Source organism: Helianthus annuus, chromosome 12, assembly GCF_002127325.2.
Source record: "Helianthus annuus cultivar XRQ/B chromosome 12, HanXRQr2.0-SUNRISE, whole genome shotgun sequence".
NCBI classification, from domain to species: domain Eukaryota; kingdom Viridiplantae; phylum Streptophyta; class Magnoliopsida; order Asterales; family Asteraceae; genus Helianthus; species Helianthus annuus.
The window spans coordinates 60,757,034-60,780,132 of record NC_035444.2 but is presented as its reverse complement, the minus strand read 5'-3'; the positions used below and the strand labels follow the sequence as shown (position 1 = coordinate 60,780,132).

Below are 23,099 nucleotides of genomic sequence, written 5' to 3'. Positions count from 1 at the left end.
TTTTATTAAGCCAAATAGTGATGCTGCAGAGCTACTAAAAAAAGCCTCCTTGATTATTTGGGACGAAGCTCCAATGACTCACAAACATGCCTTTGAAGCCCTAAATAGAACAATGAATGACATTTTGATCTCTGGCAATCATAGCAGCTCAAACATCATGTTTGGAGGTAAGGTCGTTGTTTTTGGTAGAGACTTTAGGCAGATTCTTCCTGTGGTACAAAATGGAAGCAGGCATGACATTGTTAATGCGTCATTATGTTCTTCTTATATTTGGTCAAACGTCAAAGTCTTAAGGTTGACAAAGAACATGAGGTTATCTTTAAGGATCGACTCTACAAACATCAAGGAAACTACTGCTTTTTCAAACTGGCTATTAGACATCGGAGAAGGAAAAGTTGGTGAAGCAAATGATGGTGAATCAACTATTGATATACCTGAAGATCTTTTAATTGGTGATTCTTCTGATCCTATTATTGATTTAATTAACTTTGTCTATCCTTCCATTCTTGATAGATTCCATGAGCCTAACTATTTTGACGATAGAGCCATTTTAGCACCTACAAATGAGGTTGTTCAATCTATCAATGATCGCTTGATGTCTTTGTTTCCTGGCGATGAAAATGAGTACTTAAGTTCAGATTCAATTTGTCAGTCAGATCATGTAAACGAAACTTTTGATGAAAAGCTCTACTCACCGGATGTTTTGAATGGACTTAAACTTTCAGGTGTACCTAATCATCAATTAGTTTTGAAGGTGGGTGTTCCAATAATGCTACTTCGAAATATTGACCAGAAGAATGGTTTGTGTAATGGTACAAGACTACGAGTACTTTATCTTGGTAATAGGGTGATTGAAGCTGAGATTATATCTGGTGCTAATATTGGTACAAGAACTTTCATCCCTCGCCTTAGTCTGTCAGCATCTGATAAGAAAATTCCTTTCAAGTTCAAAAGAAGACAGTTTCCGGTTGCTGTTTGTTTTGCAATGACTATTAACAAAAGTCAGGGACAATCATTATCCAAGGTTGGATTGTATCTCAAAGATCCTGTTTTCTCACATGGTCAACTTTATGTGGCACTATCAAGGGTTAAAAGTAGAGCCGGTTTAAAGATGCTGATAACAGATAAAGATGGCCATGCTACAAATAAGACCACAAATGTTGTATACAAAGAAATTTTTGGAAATTTGTAGTCTTTTTTGTTCATTTATCATTTGTTAAGGAAACTTTTGCATTTATTTTATTTAAATTGTTTTGAATATAAAGTTATATGTGTTTTCTTTTTTTACCGTTCAATCCGTGTGACACACGGGTAATAACCTAGTTTAATTAATATTTAATAATTTAAATTAAATAATAATTATCTACAATTAAGGATGACCTAGAATAATAACAAGAGTCCCTCCATAGGTTTCTTTTATTACATAGTATAGTATAGATAGATTATAATTATAAATAAATAAAGTAACAATTAGAACCCAATTATTAACTATTTCGTTTTATTTGGTGTTTTAAAACTTTCGTTTTATTTGTTGTTTTAAAACTATCGAACTTTGCTATTCAAGGATTCAAGCTAACCGATTTTATATCTTTCAGCTAACAATAATATTATTATAATTTATCCTTATTAAAACAATAATATTTGCCAATAATTTAGAGTTGATAAAATTTATATTAATTTAATTAATATTATAATTTAAATTAAATAATAATTATCTACAATTAAGAATGGCCTAGAATAATGACAAGTGTCCCTACATTGGTTTCTTTTATTATATAGTATATATATAGATAATCCAATTGGGTTTAAATTATATGAATCCGATTTGAAAAACCAAGATTGAGATTCGAATTAAAATTTGTTATTTTTTATTCCAGCTGAATATTCGAATTCTTAATTTTTTTTTGGACGGCAAATTTGGATACTGGGCGGAACCACCCGATCATATCCATCTTCACTCCTTTGTGAGAATCGAACCCAAGACTTAATAGTCTCTAAGTTATATCTCACCTTTAAGATGCTACTAGGATATTGACGACGGGGGTAGCCCAAGGATAAACAAAATGATTAATATGCAAAGAGCTTAAAAGGTTGAAAGGTTCATCGGATGAAAAGCTGTAAAATGAGGAAATCGAGAAACAGTAATCAGTCATCAGTCATGTCTAGAAACTCGTCCCACCAACTCATGCTCACCAACTCACAAAGTCAGAGCAGGTCTGCACAAGCACACTCTATTAACCAGGGGTCCAAAGCCTTCAACCCCAAAAGGGGAAACCCTCCATTTGCAAACAGGTTTAGCTAGTATAGTTTATGCTATTTCAGGAGATGTCTTCCACTATAAGAAGACAGCTCATGTACACTTCTAAGACATTCCGAAAGCACAGAGATTCCTTAATCTCTAGTCATTCAAAGAGTTCTTTGTCACTTCCAAATAACTCTTCATTACTTCCATTCTATTTGCTTTCTTTTCTGGATTCGAGCTGGCCTCGGAGAAAGAACCTCAAAGCAAATAACAAGAACATACTAGTGAACCTCCTTCCACGTTTTGCAAACGTGGAGGGACCCCGCGACCTGCGTTAGGCAAAACTGAACCCTTCAGCCCTTTTGCCTAACCAGCTTAGCTACCATCCTTGGTCCCGTGTTTGTTGCATCAACAAGTTGGCGCCCACCGTGGGGCTACGCCGCTGTTTCTCCTCAAAAGAGACCTGGTACGTGTAGCTCCTTTCATTCAAAACCACCATGTCAGAAAGTGGATCTCCGGGAGAGGTAAACCAGATCCCTAACACCTCTACCCCGGGAAGTGGTCAAGCTCACACAACAATAACAACGCCTTTTTCAACTCCGGGGAGTACACCCGAGTTTCTTACCTTTAACACACCAACCCCATCCAGATCTGGAGCTCCGTCTCCCAACGTTGGTGTGTCAGACACTCCGGCACGTGTTGAACTTACCCCCGAGGGGGTCGCTAATAACTTCCTTGAGCTAAGATCACTTCTTAACCAACATGTGAACAGAGAAAGGGAAAAAGGGGTAAGGATTCGTCTAGATTACGACGAACCTGAGCCAACGTTGTCTCCTGGGCCACCTCTACCACCCTTCGTTACAAGAGGTGAGGCCGGTCCCAGCAACCCTTCAAACCTTCACCCTTATCTGTCCACTATGACAAACCCCACTGTTCACCCTATTCTCTCTTCCCAACCAACTGTTAGTGGTACTCCTCTGGGACACGAGTTAACACTCGACCAACTCGTACAATCCCCGGTGACCAGTTGTCCCACTTCTCTAACTACCACATGGGAGCAAGCCCTGTCCGTGCTCCCTTTAGCACGAAGTGCTGTGGCCAGCACCCCTCTTGGGGTAAGTTGCTCAGTTGGTCCGGGAAGCCTTCAAGGTTTCAATTTCATACCCAACATGATGTCTCAGATGATGGCCAACTTCCCCTGGCAACACTTTATCAATCAAGTGCTTGCCACCCAGGGAAACCATGGCAGTAACAACAACGTAGGTACGAGACCTGAAGAAGACCTGGCTAAACCTTACAAGCCAAGTAACCTTTCATGCTTTTCTAGACAGATAGCTGATTATGATTTTCAGTCTAAAATCAAAATGCCAGCTCACATCAGAACGTATGATGGGACTGAAGATCCCGAAGATCATCTTCAGATCTTCACTGGAGCTGCTCGAATAGAAAAATGGACGAATGTTGAATGCTGTCTAATGTTCATGCAGACTCTTGTTGGGTCCGCTAGAATCTGGTTCAACGACCTACCTGCTCAAAGCATTCGAAGCTTCGACGATCTCAGCAGAGGTTTTCTGGCAAACTTCTCCCAACAAAGGAGGTACGTTAAAGACGCCACAGTGATCTTTCAGATAAAACAACGCGATGATGAAAGCCTACGGGCATTCATTGAACGATACAAGAAAGAAGGGCTAACCTATGTGGGGGCTGATGAGAAAATGAGGGTTGCCGGTTTTATGAACGCCATAACCTCCAAGTATCTCACACGAGACTTCAACAAATCTCTGCCCAAAACCTTGGAAGAAGCCCTTGAAAGAGCCGAGGCTCACATTCGGGGAGAGGAAGCCGTGGATATCAAAGAACAAAGAAAAAGGGGTCCTGGCTGGCGAAGCAGTAGCCCAGCCAGAAAGAGAGGAAACTTTAACTCTTACGACAGACGCTCAAAGGGTTCAGACCCTCGAAGGGTTGAAGGGCGAAACCCTTCAAGCAGAGATAAAGGCATGAGTTTCACTCCCCTCACCAAAACCCCTCAAGAAATCCTGGCGACGGAAGAAGTCAAGCAAAACTTTAGACCTCCCAGACCTCTTCCCAAGAGTCGAAAAAATGAGAACTCCACTCAGTTCTGTGAATTCCATGAAGAAAAGGGACATCACACCAATGACTGCTTCCAACTGAAAAAGAGAATTGAAGAGGCTGTTAAGTCAGGAGAACTCGCCCATTTGGTAAAAGGGGTTCGAGACAAAATGGCTGAAGGCAAAGGGAAGGAAGTAAACATGGTATATTCTGACGAAAAGGTCCCTTACAAGAAGCGACGGTTGGAAGATTGGGAGCTTCAGTGTGTCTGCTTCCCCCCAACAAGGAAGGACCCACTCCCTGGTCCCCTTGTGGTTGAAGCCACCGTGGGCACCATACAAACGTGTAAAGCATACATAGACACGGGAGCAGCCACTGAAATCATGTTTGAGAAATTTTTCAACCAGTTGAGTAATGAGGAACGTTCAAGGCTTCAACCCTCCGGGACCTCCATAAAAGGTATCGCCGATGTAACCCTGAAGCCTTTGGGGCAAATAACCCTTGATGTCTGTCTTAAGGAGGGATCAAAGGAAAGAACCCGATCACTAACCTTCGTGGTTATCAACATCCCTTCCAACTATGACGTAATCATAGGGAGGCCCGGACAATGTGCATTCTACATGGCAGTGTCCGTTGGCCATGGCACTGTCAAATTTCCCACCGAAAGAGGAATTGCAACCCTTCAACCCTCTCAGGAAGCTTATCTAATCGAAGGGGAAAGTTCGAATGGTGAGAAAGACAAGCAAGGGTTAGTCATCGACCCTAAATACCCCGAGCAACGAATAAGGGTCAACCCCAACCTTTCTCAAGAGACCCTTTCATACCTTGAAAAGCTGCTGAAACATCACAGCGATGTATTCGCCTGGTCTCCCGAAGATATGACTGGGATCCCTCGAAGCATTGCTGAACACGAGTTAAGGATACCACCCAATGTAAAGCCGGTGGTTCAAAAGAAAAGAAGCTTGGCACCCGAGAGAAGCCTGGCAGCTTGCCAGGAGGTCGAAAAGCTTGTATCAGCTGGCATCCTCCGAGAGGTCAAGTACCAATCATGGATTGCAAATCCTGTTATGGTCAGAAAACCCGACAACTCTTGGAGAATGTGCATAGATTTTAAAGATCTTAACAAGGCTTGTCCCAAGGATTGCTACCCGCTCCCGGAAATTGATCTCAAGGTTGATTCTCTCACAGGGTATCCGTTTAAATGTTTTCTCGATGCATACAAAGGTTATCACCAAATTCTCATGAAGAAGGAGGATGAAGAAAAAACAGCTTTCCACACCGACAAAGGCATTTTTTGTTACCAAAAGATGCCTTTTGGCCTCAAGAATGCGGGCGCCACCTACCAACGACTCGTCGACAAGGCCTTTGAAAGCCAAATTGGTAGAAACATGGAGGCATATGTCGATGACCTGGTGATCAAAAGCAAAACGGAATACCAAATGCTTGACGATATCCAAGAAACCTTCAAAAACCTTAGAAAGATCAATATGAAGCTTAACCCGGAAAAATGCTCGTTCGGGTTTGATGAAGGAAAATTCCTGGGCCACATCGTTGGAAAGCAAAGTATCAAAGCCAACCCTAACAAGGTAAAAGCTGTCCTTGAAGCTAAACCACCAACAACCAAGAAGGAAGTTGAAAGCTTGAACGGGAAACTTGCAGCCTTGAAGCGTTTTACCTCAAAACTGGCCGAAAGATCTCTACCATTCTACAAAACGCTCAAGAACTGCTCAGATAAAAAAGATTTCAGATGGACCGATGAAGCTGAAGAAGCTTTCAATCAAATGAAACAGCACTTAGCTTCCCTACCTGATATCGCAGCACCAGAAACCGGGGAGCTCATATCGGTGTACCTTTCAGTTGCCGACGAAGCCATCAGTGCAGTTCTCACTATTGAAAGAGACAAGGCTCAGGTACCCGTTTATTTTTTCAGCAAGACTCTAAAACTAGCTGAAACAAAATATCCTCCCCTTGAAAAACTTGCTCTAGCCCTGGTCCAAACAGCCAGAAGGCTTAGAAGATACTTCCAAGCACATCCTATACAAGTGGTCACTGACCAACCTGTCAAGAATGTGCTTGAAAAACCTGAGAACTCAGGAAGGTTGGCAAAATGGGCAGTGGAACTAGGTGAACATAACATCACCTACGTCCCACGAAAAGCCATCAAAGCTCAGGTCTTGGCTGATTTCCTAGTCGAAGTCCCAAGCCAAACAATTGAAGAAGTGAACACCACAACCGCTGAACCCTCCAACCCTGAAGCCTGGAAATTATTCACTGACGGGGCTTCAAGCGTTGAAGGGTCAGGAGCTGGTTTAGTCTTAATCAACCCTGAGGGGCTGGAATTCACGTATGCTCTCCGTTTTAATTTTCAGACCACCAACAACGAGGCTGAATACGAAGCACTGATCGCCGGTCTACGGCTGGCCAAAGAAATGAAAGTCAAAAAGCTTGAAGTGTTCACTGATTCACTACTAGTATCAAGCCAAGTTAATGACAGCTATGTCGCCAAGGAGCCAAACATGAGAAAATACAAAGAAAAGTCTAAGGAGTTAATGAACACCTTCCAAGCATGCAACATCAAACAGATTCCGAGATCCCAAAACAAAAAGGCCGATGCCTTGAGCAAATTGGCATCTCTCACATTCGCCCACCTCACAAAAAAGGTGTTGGTTGAAGTGTTGAAGGCCCGGTCGATTGATGAATTGGAAGTACAAGATGTGGTCACCGAGGAAGATCCAAATTGGATGACTCCTATCAAAAAATTCCTTCAAAACAATGAACTGCCTAATGATCAAACGGAAGCTGAAAGGGTCAAGATCAAAGCAAGACAATATGTGTTGCAAGGAGAAACTCTCTATAAAAAAGGTTACCTTGCACCATTACTAAGGTGTGTAGGCCCTGAACAAAGCAAGTATTTGGTTAAGGAAGTGCATGAAGGAATATGCGGAGCTCATTTTGGGGCTAGGTCGGTGGTTGCAAAGCTCATGAACTTGGGATATTTCTGGCCTTCAATGCATCGTGACACCGTCGAGCAATTGAAGAAATGTGATGCCTGTCAAATCCACTCCCCAATACCAAAAAGTCCCAAACATGACTTGGTCCCCATAACCTCAGCATGGCCATTCCATAAATGGGGAATGGACATTGTTGGACCATTCCCTCCAAGCAAAGGGGGAGTAAAATTCCTGTTGGTAGCAATTGACTACTTCAGCAAATGGCCAGAGGTCAAACCCCTTGCCAAGATCACAGGAAAGCAAATCATAGACTTTGTTTGGGAGAATATCATATGCCGCTATGGGCTGCCAGGGGTAATTGTCACCGATAATGGGAAACAATTCGCTGAGAAACCCTTCAGCCTTTGGTGCAAGGAGTACAGGATCAACCAAATCTTCAGCTCAGTGGCTTACCCGTAGTCAAACGGTCAGGTTGAAAGGACCAACAGAAGCATAGTGGAAGGCATCAAAACAAGATTGGGGAGATATGAAAGTAATTGGCTGGAAGAATTGCCTAGCGTTCTATGGGCAATCAGAACAACAGAAAAAGCAAGTCACAGAAAGACACCTTACAGCTTGGTATTCGGATCCGAAGCCGTAATCCCCGCTGAAATAGGAGTTGTAACCCAACGAATTGTCAACATGGATCCCGAGGTAAACACACAAGAGACCATGTTGAACTTACAACTCCTAGAGGAGGCCCGGGATCAAGCAGCAATACAAGAAGCCAAATACAAGCAAAGGATGGAAAGCTACTACAACAAGAAGGTCAAGAACGAACGATTCAGGCCAGGGGATCTAGTCCTCAGAAACAACGAAGCAAGCAAAAAAGAAAATCAAGGGAAACTAGGCCCAAAATGGGAAGGTCCATACACCATCCTCGAAGCACACAAAGGAGGGTCCTACAAGCTGGGAGATCTAGAAGGCAAAAGGCTCCCGAGGCACTGGAACGGAAAAACCTTGAGAAAATTCTATGTTTAGAAAGTTTGGTTTGTAGCAAAACAAAAACCTTTTGTAAAAGCAGATGTTGCTTGAATGAATGAAGTTACTTTATCAAACTTGTCTTTCTATCCTAATATCAGGTTGAGAACCTAGCAAAAAACTCCATGGCAAGGGCCATGTAAGGGGATGAGCTCCCAGGCCATATCGCTCAATAGGTTCAAGGGTTGAATGGACCTATATAAGGGGTGAGTTCCTAGATCAATACAACTCCATGAGACTTATCAAAGAAAAACAACAATGTCTCATAGACAGGTTTGAACAGCCTACACCAATCGTTCCTTAAGTCTAAAAAATGTACTCAATAAATAGACTTACGAAATCAAACAAATTACAACGAAATAAAGAAAAGGATAGATACTACGTCTTGATGATAAACACTAAGGCAAAGTGACTGCAGCACTGAACCCTTTAAAGTGTAAAAAACATAAAGACAAAGTAAACAAAGACAAGACAAGAAAATAAAAACAAGGGACAAAAGATAAACGAACTTATCAACTAAACATGCAAACCAAACCAAAAGCTACCCAAATTTCAAGCCAACAGAAAACAAGCTTGAAAGGTTAAAGGCTTCAACCCATTAACAACTACACAAAAAGCCTGAAGGGTTGAAACCTCACAAGGCAAACCAAGCAAATAGAGCAAACAAAAATAACACCAACAACAACCATCATGTCATAGTTAGGAAGGCCATAAAAGACCTTCAGAAGATAGTCAAAGCAAGCCCTAGTGACTTGCAAATAAAACTAGTGTTCAATGGCCATACAGGCCTAACCAACCACAGGAACCTTAAGGGTTCCCAAAAACCTAACATTGTTTAAAAACATTACAGACATTAAAGTGTTTGCTAAGAAAGCTACGAATAAATATCAGTTAACAGAAGGCTTGGAACCTTCATCTTTAGACTTCTTGGCTTTCTTAGTCTTCTTCATCTTAGCACCTTCTTCACCACCAACCGCAGAGGTCTCTAAACCAGCATCCTTTGAAGCCTCAGGCAAACTCGAGAGGGTATCATCACTATCCCCAGAGTAGGACCTTTTCCTTGACAAGGAACCCAAAACCTCAGCACAAACTTTCTCATTCAACCCCTCAGGCTTCAATTCCTGTAAAACAGACAAAGGCTTACCAAAGCAAGATGATACCTCATGAATAAAGGGGTAAGTTAGCCTTTCCATCTGCTCAACAGAAGCCTTGAAGATATCAGAAGCCTCGGGGCGAAACATGGGTGACTTCTCCAAGGGTTGTCCAGACTCATGAAGTTTGTAGCCAGCGGTGAGGCCTTGATGCTTCCCCAAGTTCAAAAGCTTGGTGTAAACATCACCAAGGGCAGAGTTAAATTCCTTGGAATGCAAAAGATAAGTCACAACCTGCTGGAAACCATGCTCGATCAACCATTGATTGTCCGCAGTGACTTGACCAAATGAAGCTTTCAACCCTTCCTTTTCTTCACGAAAAGCCTGCTGCTGGACAGTTAGGGCCTCTCGATCAGCCTTCAACTTCAACAAGTTAGCTTCAAAGCTCTTCCTCAGGTCACCCATTTCAATATCATGCATCTTCTTCAAACCATCAACCTCCTTCTTCCACGCTGCCTCCTTCTCTGCAAACCCAGCTATTTCCTTCTTCATTGATGCTAGGGAGGATTTCATCTTATCCTTCTTCTTCGAGAAATCCTCATACTCCCGCATCCTTTGGCGAAACCGAGTAATCCCTTGGGGAAGCATGGCAGCAAGGTTACAGGTGGTTAAAACCATGCGAGATAACATAAAGTCATCGTCCATCTCAGCAATGGTTTCACGAACAGAGGGAGGAGCAAGATGACTAAGAGCATCCTCACAAACGGCAGCATCCTTAAAGGTATCATCATTCTTCACTTGCCAAGCAGGCACATAAACACCTTCAGGGTCCAACCCTCCAGCGTCCCTGCTTGAAGATTCTTGAACAGGAATAACCTTCTTACCTCGAACCTTCTTGCCATGAACAACCAACTCCTTATCTTGTTCAACACCCGCTTCAACCTGATCCTCCGAAACCTCAATATCATCAGTCAAATCCACTGGCTCAGTGGAAGTGGATTGAGGTCCAGCTTTCAGCAAACGACGAGAAGATCGGCGACTTGAAGACTTGGGGGCAGTAGACTTGGTAAAACCCTTAACATTGGCAACATTAACATAACCCGTGCCCTCAAACCTTTGCTCGGAAGTCCTAACAACAACATTCTCACCCGGAACAGACGGGGCATCCTCAAACACAACGTCGGACGTGTCGTCACTCTTGATGAAGTCCAAAGCAGACATAACTGGTAAAAACAAAACAAAAGAAAATAAGGCATAAGCAAAGTAAAATAAGAAAAGGCATAAGGGAAAAAATGCATACCAACGCCATTTCTCATTAAGACCGGATCCCGATCGGCTTTTCCCCAAATATTACTAACCCCTAAAAGCACTAACAAATGTTCGGGAAAGGGACGAACCCTCGAAGGGCACCCCCGAATGGCTGAAAGAAAAGCATCGTTCAACTCTGACTCAGAAGACTCCGGATCATTGAGAACAGCATCTGGACGCCTCCACACCATTTTGAAAGGAATGATAGAATCAGAAACCCAGAAAAACTGATCCTTCCAGGACCCAAGCGTTGTAACCATGGATGAAATAAGACAAGTATCAACCTTTGATGTCTCAAAGGTGAACCAATCACCATTTTTGGCTAAACGAAAAAATCTCCGAAAAAGCAACAAAGAGGGATCATACCCAAGAGCACGACACAACATTTCAAAGTGCAAAACCCTAGCCATCCCCTTCAGATGAACTTGCCCAAAAGAAACACGATAATATTCAAGCAAGTTCAAAACAAAAAACGAAAAAGGGTAACGAAGATTAGACCACTGAAAGTGACGACAATACAAAGCAATCGAACCAGGATTTGGTTTGTCAACAGAGACATCGCAAGAAGGGGCAGTTGGATTAAATTTCTTATCAATACCATATTCAAGACAAAACAGGTCTACTTCCTCTTGTGTCATTCGAGAGAATGACCTTGCTAAATCCTTAAGGGCACCCATGATTGAACAAAGTAAAAACGAAAATGGAGAAGAGAAACTAACCTGAAGAAGGAAACTGTGATTGATTGTAAGTAAATGAAGAAATTTTACAACTTTAAAATAAATATGAAAGTAAAGTAGGGGTAATAAAGGTAAATAAATAATCCCTGCAAAACCGCCGCCTGACACATGTCAATCAAATCAACTGTCAAATCGTTTCAAATTCAAAATTCAAAAAAGTAACTGCCTCAAACCTTTCAAGCCTCCAAGCAACGAACCCTTGAAGCCTTTAAAAGACATGCATAAAAGTCAGAAGTATTTGAGCATACTACCCCAAAAACCTCTGACTTGGGGGGCTGACGACGGGGGTAGCCCAAGGATAAACAAAATGATTAATATGCAAAGAGCTTAAAAGGTTGAAAGGTTCATCGGATGAAAAGCTGTAAAATGAGGAAATCGAGAAACAGTAATCAGTCATCAGTCATGTCTAGAAACTCGTCCCACCAACTCATGCTCACCAACTCACAAAGTCAGAGCAGGTCTGCACAAGCACACTCTATTAACCAGGGGTCCAAAGTCTTCAACCCCAAAAGGGGAAACCCTCCATTTGCAAACAGGTTTAGCTAGTATAGTTTATGCTATTTCAGGAGATGTCTTCCACTATAAGAAGACAGCTCATGTACACTTCTAAGACATTCCGAAAGCACAGAGATTCCTTAATATCTAGTCATTCAAAGAGTTCTTTGTCACTTCCAAATAACTCTTCATTACTTCCATTCTATTTGCTTTCTTTTCTGGATTCGAGCTGGCCTCGGAGAAAGAACCTCAAAGCAAATAACAAGAACATACTAGTGAACCTCCTTCCACGTTTTGCAAACGTGGAGGGACCCCGCGACCTGCGTTAGGCAAAACTGAACCCTTCAGCCCCTTTGCCTAACCAGCTTAGCTACCATCCTTGGTCCCGTGTTTGTTGCATCAACAGATATAATGCTATGTGTTGTTTTTTTAGTACATGTTATATTTTTTTTTTTTATAAATTAAGTTATCTGGATCAAGGCGAGCTCAAGCCGAAGTCCAATTATTATAATTTGAATATGTTATAGCTATACTCGGGTGTTTACTTTAAATAGGCTTTGGGACGAATTATTTATTAGAATTTGAATATGTTATAGTTATGCTCTAAGTGTTTAGTTTAAATTGGATTTGGGACGAGTTAACTTTTAACCACCTAATCTCCTAGTATGGAGATCCCAATACAAGCGTAGCGTAACAACCTGCATGCTCGACTAGTAATTAGTACTAGGTGCCCGATGGAATTAGAACCAAGTATTGGATTATTACGATTAGGCATGGGATTATGAATACCAAATTACATACCATACCAGGCCCAAACCAATTCATCTACAAGTCAAAGGACTAGATCTTACTTATGGTCTTAGATAATCACGGGACCAAAACACATAAATTAGTGTTCAAGCATCATTATGTAAGGTTATGGTGAGCTTTAATGCTAGATGTAGTAGTATGCTAGTGATTAGTGAATTCTTTTAATTGAATGTAAGATTATGATTTGATCCTCATAGAGGTAAAATTGAAGATTGATCATCGCAAGGTTACCTTGTCCAAAAATCAACAATAAACCACCAATATCAAACTTGTCTATGTAACAATCCCAAACAAAAAAAAAAAAAAAAAACCAAAACACCTATCTTAGTATTGTCTATGACAAGCCAAACCTATTGGTATTGGCGGATCCGAGAATGACCCGTTTACAATGTGATCAAATATCCATTTATTGGCTGCTTGAGTATAGTGCACCCCATCCCAATTAATCATTACCGTTGGATCATCACATGCTTTCCCCACTAGAACATCTTTCCCTTTGACTTTGACTTTTCCACCACAACCAATATGCATATTGAAGTTGTACTTTCCTCCATGACCACAACAAGCCCTCAATGGATGCTCAAACCCTACATTTTAAACAAATGTACAAATCTTAAAAGCACACAACAATCACTTTGTTATCTTACTATAACCATCTAGCTAATATCGGCTATCGCTAAACCATAAATCTTAAACCCGAAATACATTTTATTGTATAACAAGTTAAAATAACTCACCGTGTCGAGTTGCTTGAGTAATGAGTGCATGTTTGACTGTATAGACGTCAACATATGTCAATGATGCCTTGGGTAGATCCTCCCGTAATTGATCAATGGTTTGTTTTAACCGATGGTTAAAAAACTGCGCAAGATCGTTAAATGGGCCCACACATCCAAATTTGTCCACTTGTCCGGCTGTGACTAGTTGACGGTCCATCACGTATGGTAAACATCCAAACGGACCCGTATTGTGTATCCAAAATGATCTTCCCCCTTGATTATATATGTCCTAATCAAGAATAAACAAATTTATTACAATGGTACAAGATTTAAATTCTAAAATGACGTTTGGTATATGTAGTTCTAAACACGACACATTTAACAAATGTTTAATGCTAAAATCGACACTCACCTTAACGACTGTTTTGAACTGACCTACGATGTCGGGGACACTCGCCCTAACTTCTTCGACGGTCAAATTCTGGAACAACCCCGCCGTTAAATCGTTTTGCCCAATATCAAATGTGTAAAGAGCACGCGAAAAATCTTCAACTTTAGGCATTAATTTTTTAAACACCGGATCATCTGCATCATATGGAATATACTTTACACACTCGTATAACACGATACATTACAATACAATACATACAAAACTGATATCAATTATTTGATATTGACATAAGAAATGTCACCTTTTTGGGTGAGAAAAGTTCGGACCCTACGATGAAAATCATTGAACTGGTACCATTGAACATTCAAAGAAAATGGACTGAACCCACTTTGAGCCAGGGTCGTATTTTGCGGTCTAATGGTCGAACCAGCGGTCGCGAAATTGGCACCATGAGTGAAGTTGGAACCAAGTGCATCCAGGTAGGCACTCAGGTACGGTAGCCCAAAACTTTGTGCTGTGAAATATTAACATAATTAACAACCATCTTATACATTGTTAGAATTTATAAAACGTGAATGAACACAAATTAACATAAATGTATACACATAAATCACCATTAGTTAAAATTAAAAGTAAATATGAATATTCAAATCAAGTATACAATACCACTAGTTATATTTTAGACTATTAAATTAATTTGTTACATATTTTTTTTAATTTATTTAATATAATGGACATGTTTTTAAAAAATAAAAACATGTAGAGAGCAACTGTAACGCCCAGTTAAAAAAGTACGGAGTACCTATGAAGTCGATGACTAGACGTCCATCGCAGAACCTGCCGGCCGGACCATGAAAAAAGGACTCTCCATGGGGTGGTCCGGCCTGTCCAAACGCGGCAGACAAGCCGCCGGTATCAGAATTTGAGTCTCCAAAGTTAAAAATAGCCGGAAAATCACACGGGTGTTGGCTAATACGGGCTTGTACAACTTGGTTCAACAGCAAAAACAGCATAACAGCTTTCATCATAAGCTCCATGAGTTAGAGAAAATGCTGAGATATTGCGGTGGAATGTATGAATAAAAACGAGGAAGATAAAGTGTCGGTGAAAACTGCCCGTGACATGTACGACATGGGTTGTGTTGTGCAATATGTGTGCTAGTAAATGACCAAAATGGGTTTGCTAAAAGGTGTTGTTTTAATGGTTAAAGAGTGAAAAGATGCAAGGTTATGAGGGTATTTATGTCTTTTGACACGTGTGGTATCTTAGAATGACTCGTGGTCGTGGGATCCAAAACCGTTACTACCACAAATAAAATCATATTAAGTATTAACTTTCTGTTTTATATGTACAAATAAAATCATAAGACTAGTTTTTTTTAAATTGGTTTTATGAATAGATTTATTTCTTTTAGAAAGAATTAACATACCTAGTATTTTTTTCTTGGGGTGTAACGGGTGTTTAGCGGGAAGGCTGGCGGTGACCGCTCACCGCATGGTAACACCGCTACCAACCCCAATTTTGTTGGTAAACCAATAAAGTCGGGGAAGAGTCACCGAATGGTTTGTGTCCTTTTTTGACCGTTGGAATTGAGTTTAAACGGCTATAATGCCGTTGGGGTTTTTTTTTATTTACATTATATTAATTAAACCAAACAATGCTTAATCGGCCAGTTCGTTTGAGTTCATAGTCCACTTTATCCGGCACCACATCCAATATCACACTTAAATATATTATTGTGGATAGCGAAGAACGTTGAAACGCTAAATAATAAAACTGTGTAGGTGATTATGCACAATTGCACATATACTATTTATACATGTACTTATATTTTTGTTTTTCATAGTTGGTGACTAGCATTATGGTTTTCTTCATATCTGGAATAACTAATTTTAACATGTTTTAATAGTTTTATTCTATTTTAATATTAAGGTCGTTATCAATGTGTACCCTATTCCCATGACCACAATCCCACAACTAGAAATCAACATGGCTCACCAGTCACTGATCCCAAAATCAACAGATAACAATGTTTAATCGGTTCAATTAAACAAAACCGACTCTGTGGCCCAATGGATAAGGCGCTGGTCTACGAAACCAGAGATTCTGGGTTCGATCCCCAGCAGAGTCGTTTTTTGTAATTTTATAAATACTGATTTTGGATATCAACTGTTAAGTTTTGATCTTTTGGTCTTTAGTTATAAGGGAAAAATTACAAGTTTTGTCCTTTATCTTTATAGCACTTTTCAGGTGATGTCTTTTAAATAGCAAATACTGTCTACTTTAATTTCTAACTACACATTTTTACACGGAGAGCAAACTTGGATCGTGTATCCCGACAAAAGAAAATCTCGTGGTATTTGTAATTATGATTCTGAATCAACCTCGCATCTACTTTTATCATGTTCGTTAGCGGCGTATGTTTGGCAAGCAATCTCAAATTGGGGTAATGTGCCCCTATATATGCTTTTTCGATTTTGGACCTTCTAAACTTTCACAAGAGCTGTCATCCAAACAAGAAGAAAGAGAAAAGTGCTTCAAGGGATTATTATGACAGCGTCTTGGTGCATTTGGAAAGCGAGAAATGAGACAGTTTTCTCGAGCAAAGAAATCACAGGTTAAAAGGTGATTGAAGACATTAAGCCTAGAGTTTTATGTGCATTAAAAATGGGTCATCTTTTAAAACGTTAAGGTGGAGTCAGTGGTGTAATTTCACGTCTTGATTGTATGTTTGTGTTCTGGCTGCTAGTATGTCGTCTTAATAAAATTTGAGGGTTCAAAAGAAAATATGAATCTAATTATGGGTATTTATTGAACAGCAATCTAATTATGGTATAATTGAGTTTAACTACTTGAAATTGGGTTTTTTAATGCTTTATAAGTTGAGATGACATACCTGGCTGATACGAGAGGATGTTATACCCCAACCCTAAAACATGCCAAATGTGTGCAAAACCCAAATGCTTGTAGTATAAATAAATTTAAAAAAACAAAGTATTCCTTCCATAACCATATGTTTCGTGAAACAAATTCCAAACATCATTAAATCTATGTTTCGTGAAACAAATTCCAGCATCAAGTAACTATGATACAACATAAGAATTAACAAACATAAAGACTATTAAAATGGCATAAAAATAGATGAATTTGATTAGATAGAAACAACTACTAGGTTGCTTTCCACTGGCAGTTGTTGATCATGTTCATACAAACCAATCCCAAAAGTAAGGTAGATGAATAAACAAACAGTTAAAATCCAGTTATCCCATTCTAGATTTACAATCAAAACTAAGTGTGTTTGGGTAACAATAATAAGATAATAAACTCAGTCCTTTTTAACCAAATCAGAGAAGCTCTTCAAAGTTGGAAAATTTGCTTCTTTTCTACTTGACAAAAACACCATTGTATTATTATTTTCTTCTCTTCTACTTGCCAAACACCCCACATTCATTCACTCTCACCATCTATCCCTTGAGTCTGACCTGCAAACAAAACATACAACCAGTAATATCACAACCTCTACCATTCATCTCTATACTTAGACATCCACTTTTGATTTGCTTTGAAGATCAAGGTTTTCTCTAATCCATAAGAACCAATTACCCAAAAACTCAAAAATGGGGTTCGAACCTAACACCTCTAATAGAGGACTCTGAGGGTGTACCATTGTGCCACCCCTCCAAGGTTGATATATATATTTTTTTCCAAAAGTTATCATGCCTCGATTCATGATTCTAGCAACCAACTACGAAAATTCTCTAAAATAGCATCACGAATTCATGATTTTAGTTTTTCTGCTGAAAAAGCAATTTGTTAATGTCTTTTTCTGTGAAATTTCTTTTTTAGCTTTAAGTTTTTTTAGTAGCAATAATGAGTATTTGTACTTAACTGGAAGTAAAAATATAACCATAGAGAAAGACAGCAGAAATTAGGGGTGAGCAATCAGTAGTGGGTGCCGAAAAAAAGGGTACCGAACCGTACCAATGAATTTCGGTACCCAAAGTTGGCCTTTTTCGGTTCGGCTCGGTACTTTACCCACTTCATAACTTTGAATACCGTACTAGTAACAGTACCATACCGTACCAAGCACTTTCGGTACCACTACCCATTTTTAGCGATTTTCGGGATCCGTACTTTTGGTACCGGTACGGTACCAAGCTCACCCCTAGTAGAAATGGTACAAACTGACAGGTGAACCGTTGCTAATTTTGCTTCAAAGAAAAGTTAGGTTTGTTGCTATTTTAGAGTTGGTTACTAGAATTAAGATTTGATTCGTGGTATCTTGCCATTTTATGCCAAAAAAAAAAAAACAAATAAACAAACTCAAATGTATTACTATTAATGATTGATATGTTTGTTTTTGAACACCAAGTAGTCAAGAACACAAAATCAAACGTACTCATAGTTGGTTTAATGGTTCTTGAACACCAAGAAGTAAAAAACACACAAGAGCACACAGGACACACACATTATAATGAAAAGTACAAAAAAACCCACAATCATAGTTTGACATTGATCAATTTATTGCTTACATGGACATGATGGCCATATCAGCATATTTTTAACTATTCAATAATACCTGGCATGTAACCTGCTGTCGACTATCGATATTACAAGATGCAAGTATGTTGTATTGTTTGTAAAAAATATATTGTATGCTACATGGTTTGATTAAAGAAAGACTTAACAAATTAAGTATTTTCTAGAACAAGATGGTTTATTTTCCTAATTTCAAAAATATAAGAAGCTCAAAAATTGTAGAAGTCTAAAATAGTCCAAAAGAGCATATGGCCAGACATTCAAAACATTAAATATCAGTTGCTACCAAAATATAAAGTATTAAAGTTTAATGAGAATGCATACCTGCCAACGTCTCTGTTGCCCAAAAATCCTCTATTATCAGCTCCACCACCATATCCTCTTCTGTCATCACCGCGTCTCATCCCAAAATCACCACGGGACCGGGGCCTCTCTGAAAAGTCAACACTTCTGGACTCATCAAACGAGCCCGATTGAGAAAGTGATCTTTCTTGAAAGCCCAAGCCCGCTCTTCCTGACCCAGAACCTGGTCTTTCTTGGAAACCCGAGCCCACTCTTCCTGACCCAGAACCTGGTCTTTCTTGGAAACCCGAGCCCACTCTTCCTGACCCAGAACCTGGTCTTTCTTGGAAGCCCGAGCCCACTCTTCCTGCACCAGAACCGGGCCTTTCAATGGTTTTTTGACTGAACCGAAGTTTATCATCAAGATCCCGGCTTAATTGTTCCAGTTCCCTTTCTTTCTCAAGTATTGTATTATGTAAATTGGTTTGATTTTCGGTAGATTCTTTCTCAAAACCCATTTTGAGGTTATGTATTTCTTCCTTTAGATTCTTTTCTTCCTCTGTGTCGGGCCTGAAAATGTAATAACCCTTCGGATATCAAAAACAGATTTAACCATCCACATAAAAGTTTCATAGGAAGATCAAGAAAAGAGAGAAATGTCAACTAAATAAAAGACAAATCTCCCATTATATTTTACAGTATAATCAAATAATATCAAACTGCAATGAGTGAGTTAAATATACACAAGACTTCTTTTATGGATATATTTGTAGTAAAGATTCTATCATTAAACCGAGACCAATTAGAAACACTCTTTTACTTCTGAAGTACACCAACTATATCAAACCATATAGGTTTAAAGGATAATAAAGGGGATAAATACACAAGTTACCTAAATACTATTGTTCAGTTCTGCTGAAAAGAAACATGGTTCACTAGTGATCCAAAACTCCAGTATAGTCCAAGAAAAAATAGTTTCTTAATATAAAGCAACATTTTAATTTAAACTGAAAGCATGTGTCCAAACACAGTTTAAATTATAAGTATTATTAGGAGCTCTAATCAAGCCCCTCAACCTTGAAATTTATCAATCCACAGAAAAAAGAAAAGATAAAAATTGATGTTAGGAATGAAACAGAAAAAACTGAGTGTAAGATAACCAAGAATCAGAATTCAGAGTTTTCATACAAGTTATAACAAGTTAACAACTAGACAATGGGTGCCATATCAAATTCATGAGCATCACCTATGCAAGCAAAATCCACCTAAAACGAAAAACTTTGTTCAATGAAAACTTTTTCGGATAAAGCTTTGATCAAGATCCTCGTATTTAGAGCTGAAATAGACTACACAAGCAAAAACTAAACTAAATTAACTACCATGCTCGATAAAACATTATTATCCTTCCCAATAACTGTTAATACACTCAACTTAACTTGCATAACATACATAGATTTTACCCTATCAATCAGTCATCTAAGTACATCACAGTATCAGCAAATCAACTATTTCCCCAAACAACATTCTTGAATTTCCCAATACTGCATCAAAAAAACTGCACCTGTAGATGCACACTCAAGCATAGTAAAACTGGACCATCTTGCCAGACAAGATAAAGAACAAACAAAGCATAACACTGACATAAACTCTAGAGATACTTCTAAAGAACTAACTACATCAATAATCCATTTTTGCTGAATATTAAACATAAGCAAAATATCCAAACAGGCCAACAACACAACGTACACCAGCCAAAACAGGATTATCAACAATTCAACTATTTGGTTATTAAACTCAGAGCATATAAGTGAGCATTTTAGTCTATAAATGTTTCTCATCCCAACTAGTATTGTATTTGAATCATGTCTAGATTTGAGTCAAAATCAGGGTATGGATTAAGATGCAATCCAGTAGTCCAGTAATTTACAATGAAAAAAAACTAGTCTATAAGGGTTCCACCAAAGCATTTCGTGACACAATAACAAGCTAGATAATGATAAGTCTTCAGAATTCAGTTCAATTAATATATCTTCAGACCCCAACAATGCTAAATTCATATGCTAGGTATTGACTTATAGTTTCTAGTGCATCAATGGATACCAAATTCACACTATTAATTTATTCAATCAAACTAATTAGCAAAAAGTAAAATATAATAGGATCATCACCTGCCAAGCCGCCTCCGCTCCAACTCTAAATCAATCTTCCTATAATCCAAACCTTTCTCTTGCAGCAAAACCTCTCTAGGCTTAGCATCACCAAACGGATTCACCTTAGCCCTCGGTTTCTCTCCCTGCAATGCACCTGAAACCTCAACCGAACTACCAGACTGCGCACTTCCCGGCCGACTGTTAGAATGAGAGCTAGTGGGACGACTACTCATTCTCTTAGCTTCAAGCTCCAAATCCGCTTTCTTCCAATCCAAACCTTTTTCCGCCAATATCTCCTCTCTCGGCCTAGCACTCCCAAACGGATTTGGTTTATTACCCCTAGTAACGTTCTCGACCGGACCAGTATCACCCTTAGGCGGATCTAACACCAAACGACGTCGTTCTGTTACCCCTGGTGCCCGTTCCTGGCTCACTCCCCTACTCCAACGGTCCTGTTCCGGGCCACCGGAATCACGAAAACCGGAACCAAAATTAGAAGATCTAACAGGTGGTGGTGCTACAGCTACAGGCTTCTTGTTTACTGCCCAGTTATCAATCTCATCAGCCCTAGAAAATCCTCCTCCTCCTCCGGTGCTAACGCCACCGAGAGAACTAGAACTAGAACTGTAACGGTTAGGTCTAGAACTACTATCAAACGACGGCGTTTTCTTCGTCATTGCCCAATTATCCACCTCATCTGCCCTAGACGGTTGATAATTATCATACTCCGAGTTACGAGAAACCGGAGTTCTACGTTCATCATCAAATCCACCGTAAGATCTCCGGTTATTTCCCCATGAACCGTCACCATCCGCGTCTCTATCTCTACCCCTAGGTCCTCCGCCGCTACGGCCACCTCCGTAGGACGAGAAACCACCGCCGATCCTTCCGTACTGCATCTCCTCCGCAGAACGCTCTTTCGGACCGGTCGGAAGCTGCATCATCTCTTCAGGAGTCAATCTGTTGTGCTCGAACGCCAGCTCACGGCGAGAACCGCCACCGGAGATACCTCCGGCAACACCTCCGGCCATCGTGAACTCCTGTAAGGTCATTTTCGTCTTCTTCTTACCTTTTTTGGAGATAACCGACTCTTTCAAGCTCGGAAAACTCTGCGGTGGAGCTGCCGCGGCGGCAGCCGCGGCAGCGGCTTCTTCGGCTTCGGCTCGCTCGGCTTCCGCCGCCCAGTCGCCGATCTTCCCCCATGCTTTTGACATTTTAGATCTGTAAAATCTGTAACAACAACAGATCTGTAACAGATCTCAAACCGAACGATGTGTAATAACTGATTTGTAACGTAGTGGTGCTAGGTTTTGTGCCGTGAACAGGACGATAAATCCGGCGTACGGCGGAGATGTGTGGTGGTTGGTGGTGGTAGCGATGGTGTGAAACGAATAATCTTCAACAACTGTCGCTAATGTGCGGTTTTCGGAGTTTTTAGAGAGAGAAAGTGTGAGATGAGAGAGAAAGAGGGGGGGTTTGGTGGTGACGCGTGTGAGTGGAGCGTGAAATGCACGGACCGTTGGATGGTTATTGGATGGTTATTGGATGGTTTCTGATTGGTTGTGTGAGAGTGGGGATGTGAAGTAGGTGATATTGTTGACGTGGCAGTATTTTATTTGTTAGACGTGGGTGCAGAGATTAGTGTGTGAAAACAGCTAACAGGGGTTGTTTTGGGTGAATTACGTTTCACGTCCTTCAGTATTAAGTTATGTACTTATTTAAAAAGTTAGCTTCTAGGGATGAGTCCGGTACCGTACTTGTATCAAATCGAAAGTACTGATCTTCAAAAACTGAAAAAATGGGTACCAGTAGCAAAAGTGGATGGTAAGGTATGGTATCAAAATAGTACGGATACTCGATAGTAAATTAACCCAAAATATTATATCATATTGAACCGAAAGTATCAATACCAAAAAATATAAAAAGTGAATAAAAAAAATGAGAGGATATGAGTTCGGTACAAAATACTCATCCTATCTAAAAGTCTTCTATAATTAAAAAAAATATTAAATTTTCATGGATAAAGAATCTTAGCTAATCCAAAAATGTTTATGGCTCATGCCATTTCAAACATATAGCTTAAAATAACCTCTCAAAATCAGTTGAAAATATAATTGTCAGAAATTCGTCACAACTTATATAGCTTGCGTCGAACTAGCTCGTAGACGAGTTTGAGTTGATATCAATTACCTTACCTCTTATACTCACTCACTCAAGAAATATAAGAAAAATTCATACTGATAAAAAGCTCAACCATCCACCATCTTGATTATTTATTTCATTTTTCTCACCTC

At 39.8% G+C, this 23,099-nt stretch overlaps 3 protein-coding genes and 1 non-coding gene across 4 annotated transcripts; 2 read left to right on the top strand and 2 right to left on the bottom strand.

The window, feature by feature from the left end:
* Positions 1-112: 112 nt before the first annotated feature.
* Positions 113-1,260, top strand: LOC110892963 (ATP-dependent DNA helicase pif1-like). Its single transcript, XM_035981277.1, has one exon. The coding sequence runs from the start codon at positions 113-115 to the stop codon at positions 1,190-1,192; it is 1,080 nt and encodes a 359-aa protein (XP_035837170.1). The 3' UTR covers positions 1,193-1,260.
* Positions 1,261-12,920: 11,660 nt separating this feature from the next.
* On the bottom strand, positions 12,921-14,963 carry LOC110895079 (alpha-L-fucosidase 3). Its single transcript, XM_022142350.2, has 5 exons — positions 14,637-14,963; positions 14,136-14,348; positions 13,856-14,028; positions 13,462-13,732; positions 12,921-13,311 (listed from the first exon to the last, which is right to left on the bottom strand). Exons 1-5 carry the CDS (start codon positions 14,869-14,871, stop codon positions 13,049-13,051), a joined length of 1,155 nt encoding a protein of 384 aa, XP_021998042.1. The 5' UTR covers positions 14,872-14,963; the 3' UTR covers positions 12,921-13,048.
* A 929-nt stretch (positions 14,964-15,892) lies between these two features.
* On the top strand, positions 15,893-15,965 carry TRNAR-ACG. Its single transcript has one exon. It is a non-coding gene; the product is annotated as a tRNA-Arg (tRNA).
* A 996-nt stretch (positions 15,966-16,961) lies between these two features.
* Positions 16,962-22,223, bottom strand: LOC110895078 (eukaryotic translation initiation factor 4B2). The gene is made up of 3 exons (XM_022142349.2): positions 20,824-22,223; positions 18,698-19,225; positions 16,962-17,316 (listed from the first exon to the last, which is right to left on the bottom strand). Exons 1-3 carry the CDS (start codon positions 22,017-22,019, stop codon positions 17,292-17,294), a joined length of 1,749 nt encoding a protein of 582 aa, XP_021998041.1. The 5' UTR covers positions 22,020-22,223; the 3' UTR covers positions 16,962-17,291.
* Positions 22,224-23,099: the final 876 nt, after the last annotated feature.

Excerpts from the sequence above, each read along its gene's own strand:
- LOC110892963 (XM_035981277.1), top strand. The coding sequence starts at position 113 with ATGAATGACATTTTGATCTCTGGCAATCATAGCAGCTCAAACATCATG.
- LOC110895078 (XM_022142349.2), bottom strand. The coding sequence starts at position 22,019 with ATGTCAAAAGCATGGGGGAAGATCGGCGACTGGGCGGCGGAAGCCGAG. Across the intron at positions 19,226-20,823 it reads GAGCGGAGGCGGCTTGGCAG|GCCCGACACAGAGGAAGAAA; the intron begins GTGATGATCCTA and ends TTACATTTTCAG. Across the intron at positions 17,317-18,697 it reads GGCAACAGAGACGTTGGCAG|GTCAGACTCAAGGGATAGAT; the intron begins GTATGCATTCTC and ends TTTTGTTTGCAG.
- LOC110895079 (XM_022142350.2), bottom strand. The coding sequence starts at position 14,871 with ATGGAGCTTATGATGAAAGCTGTTATGCTGTTTTTGCTGTTGAACCAA. Across the intron at positions 14,029-14,135 it reads AACTTTTCTCACCCAAAAAG|ATGATCCGGTGTTTAAAAAA; the intron begins GTGACATTTCTT and ends CATATGATGCAG. Across the intron at positions 13,312-13,461 it reads TACTCAAGCAACTCGACACG|GGTTTGAGCATCCATTGAGG; the intron begins GTGAGTTATTTT and ends TTTAAAATGTAG.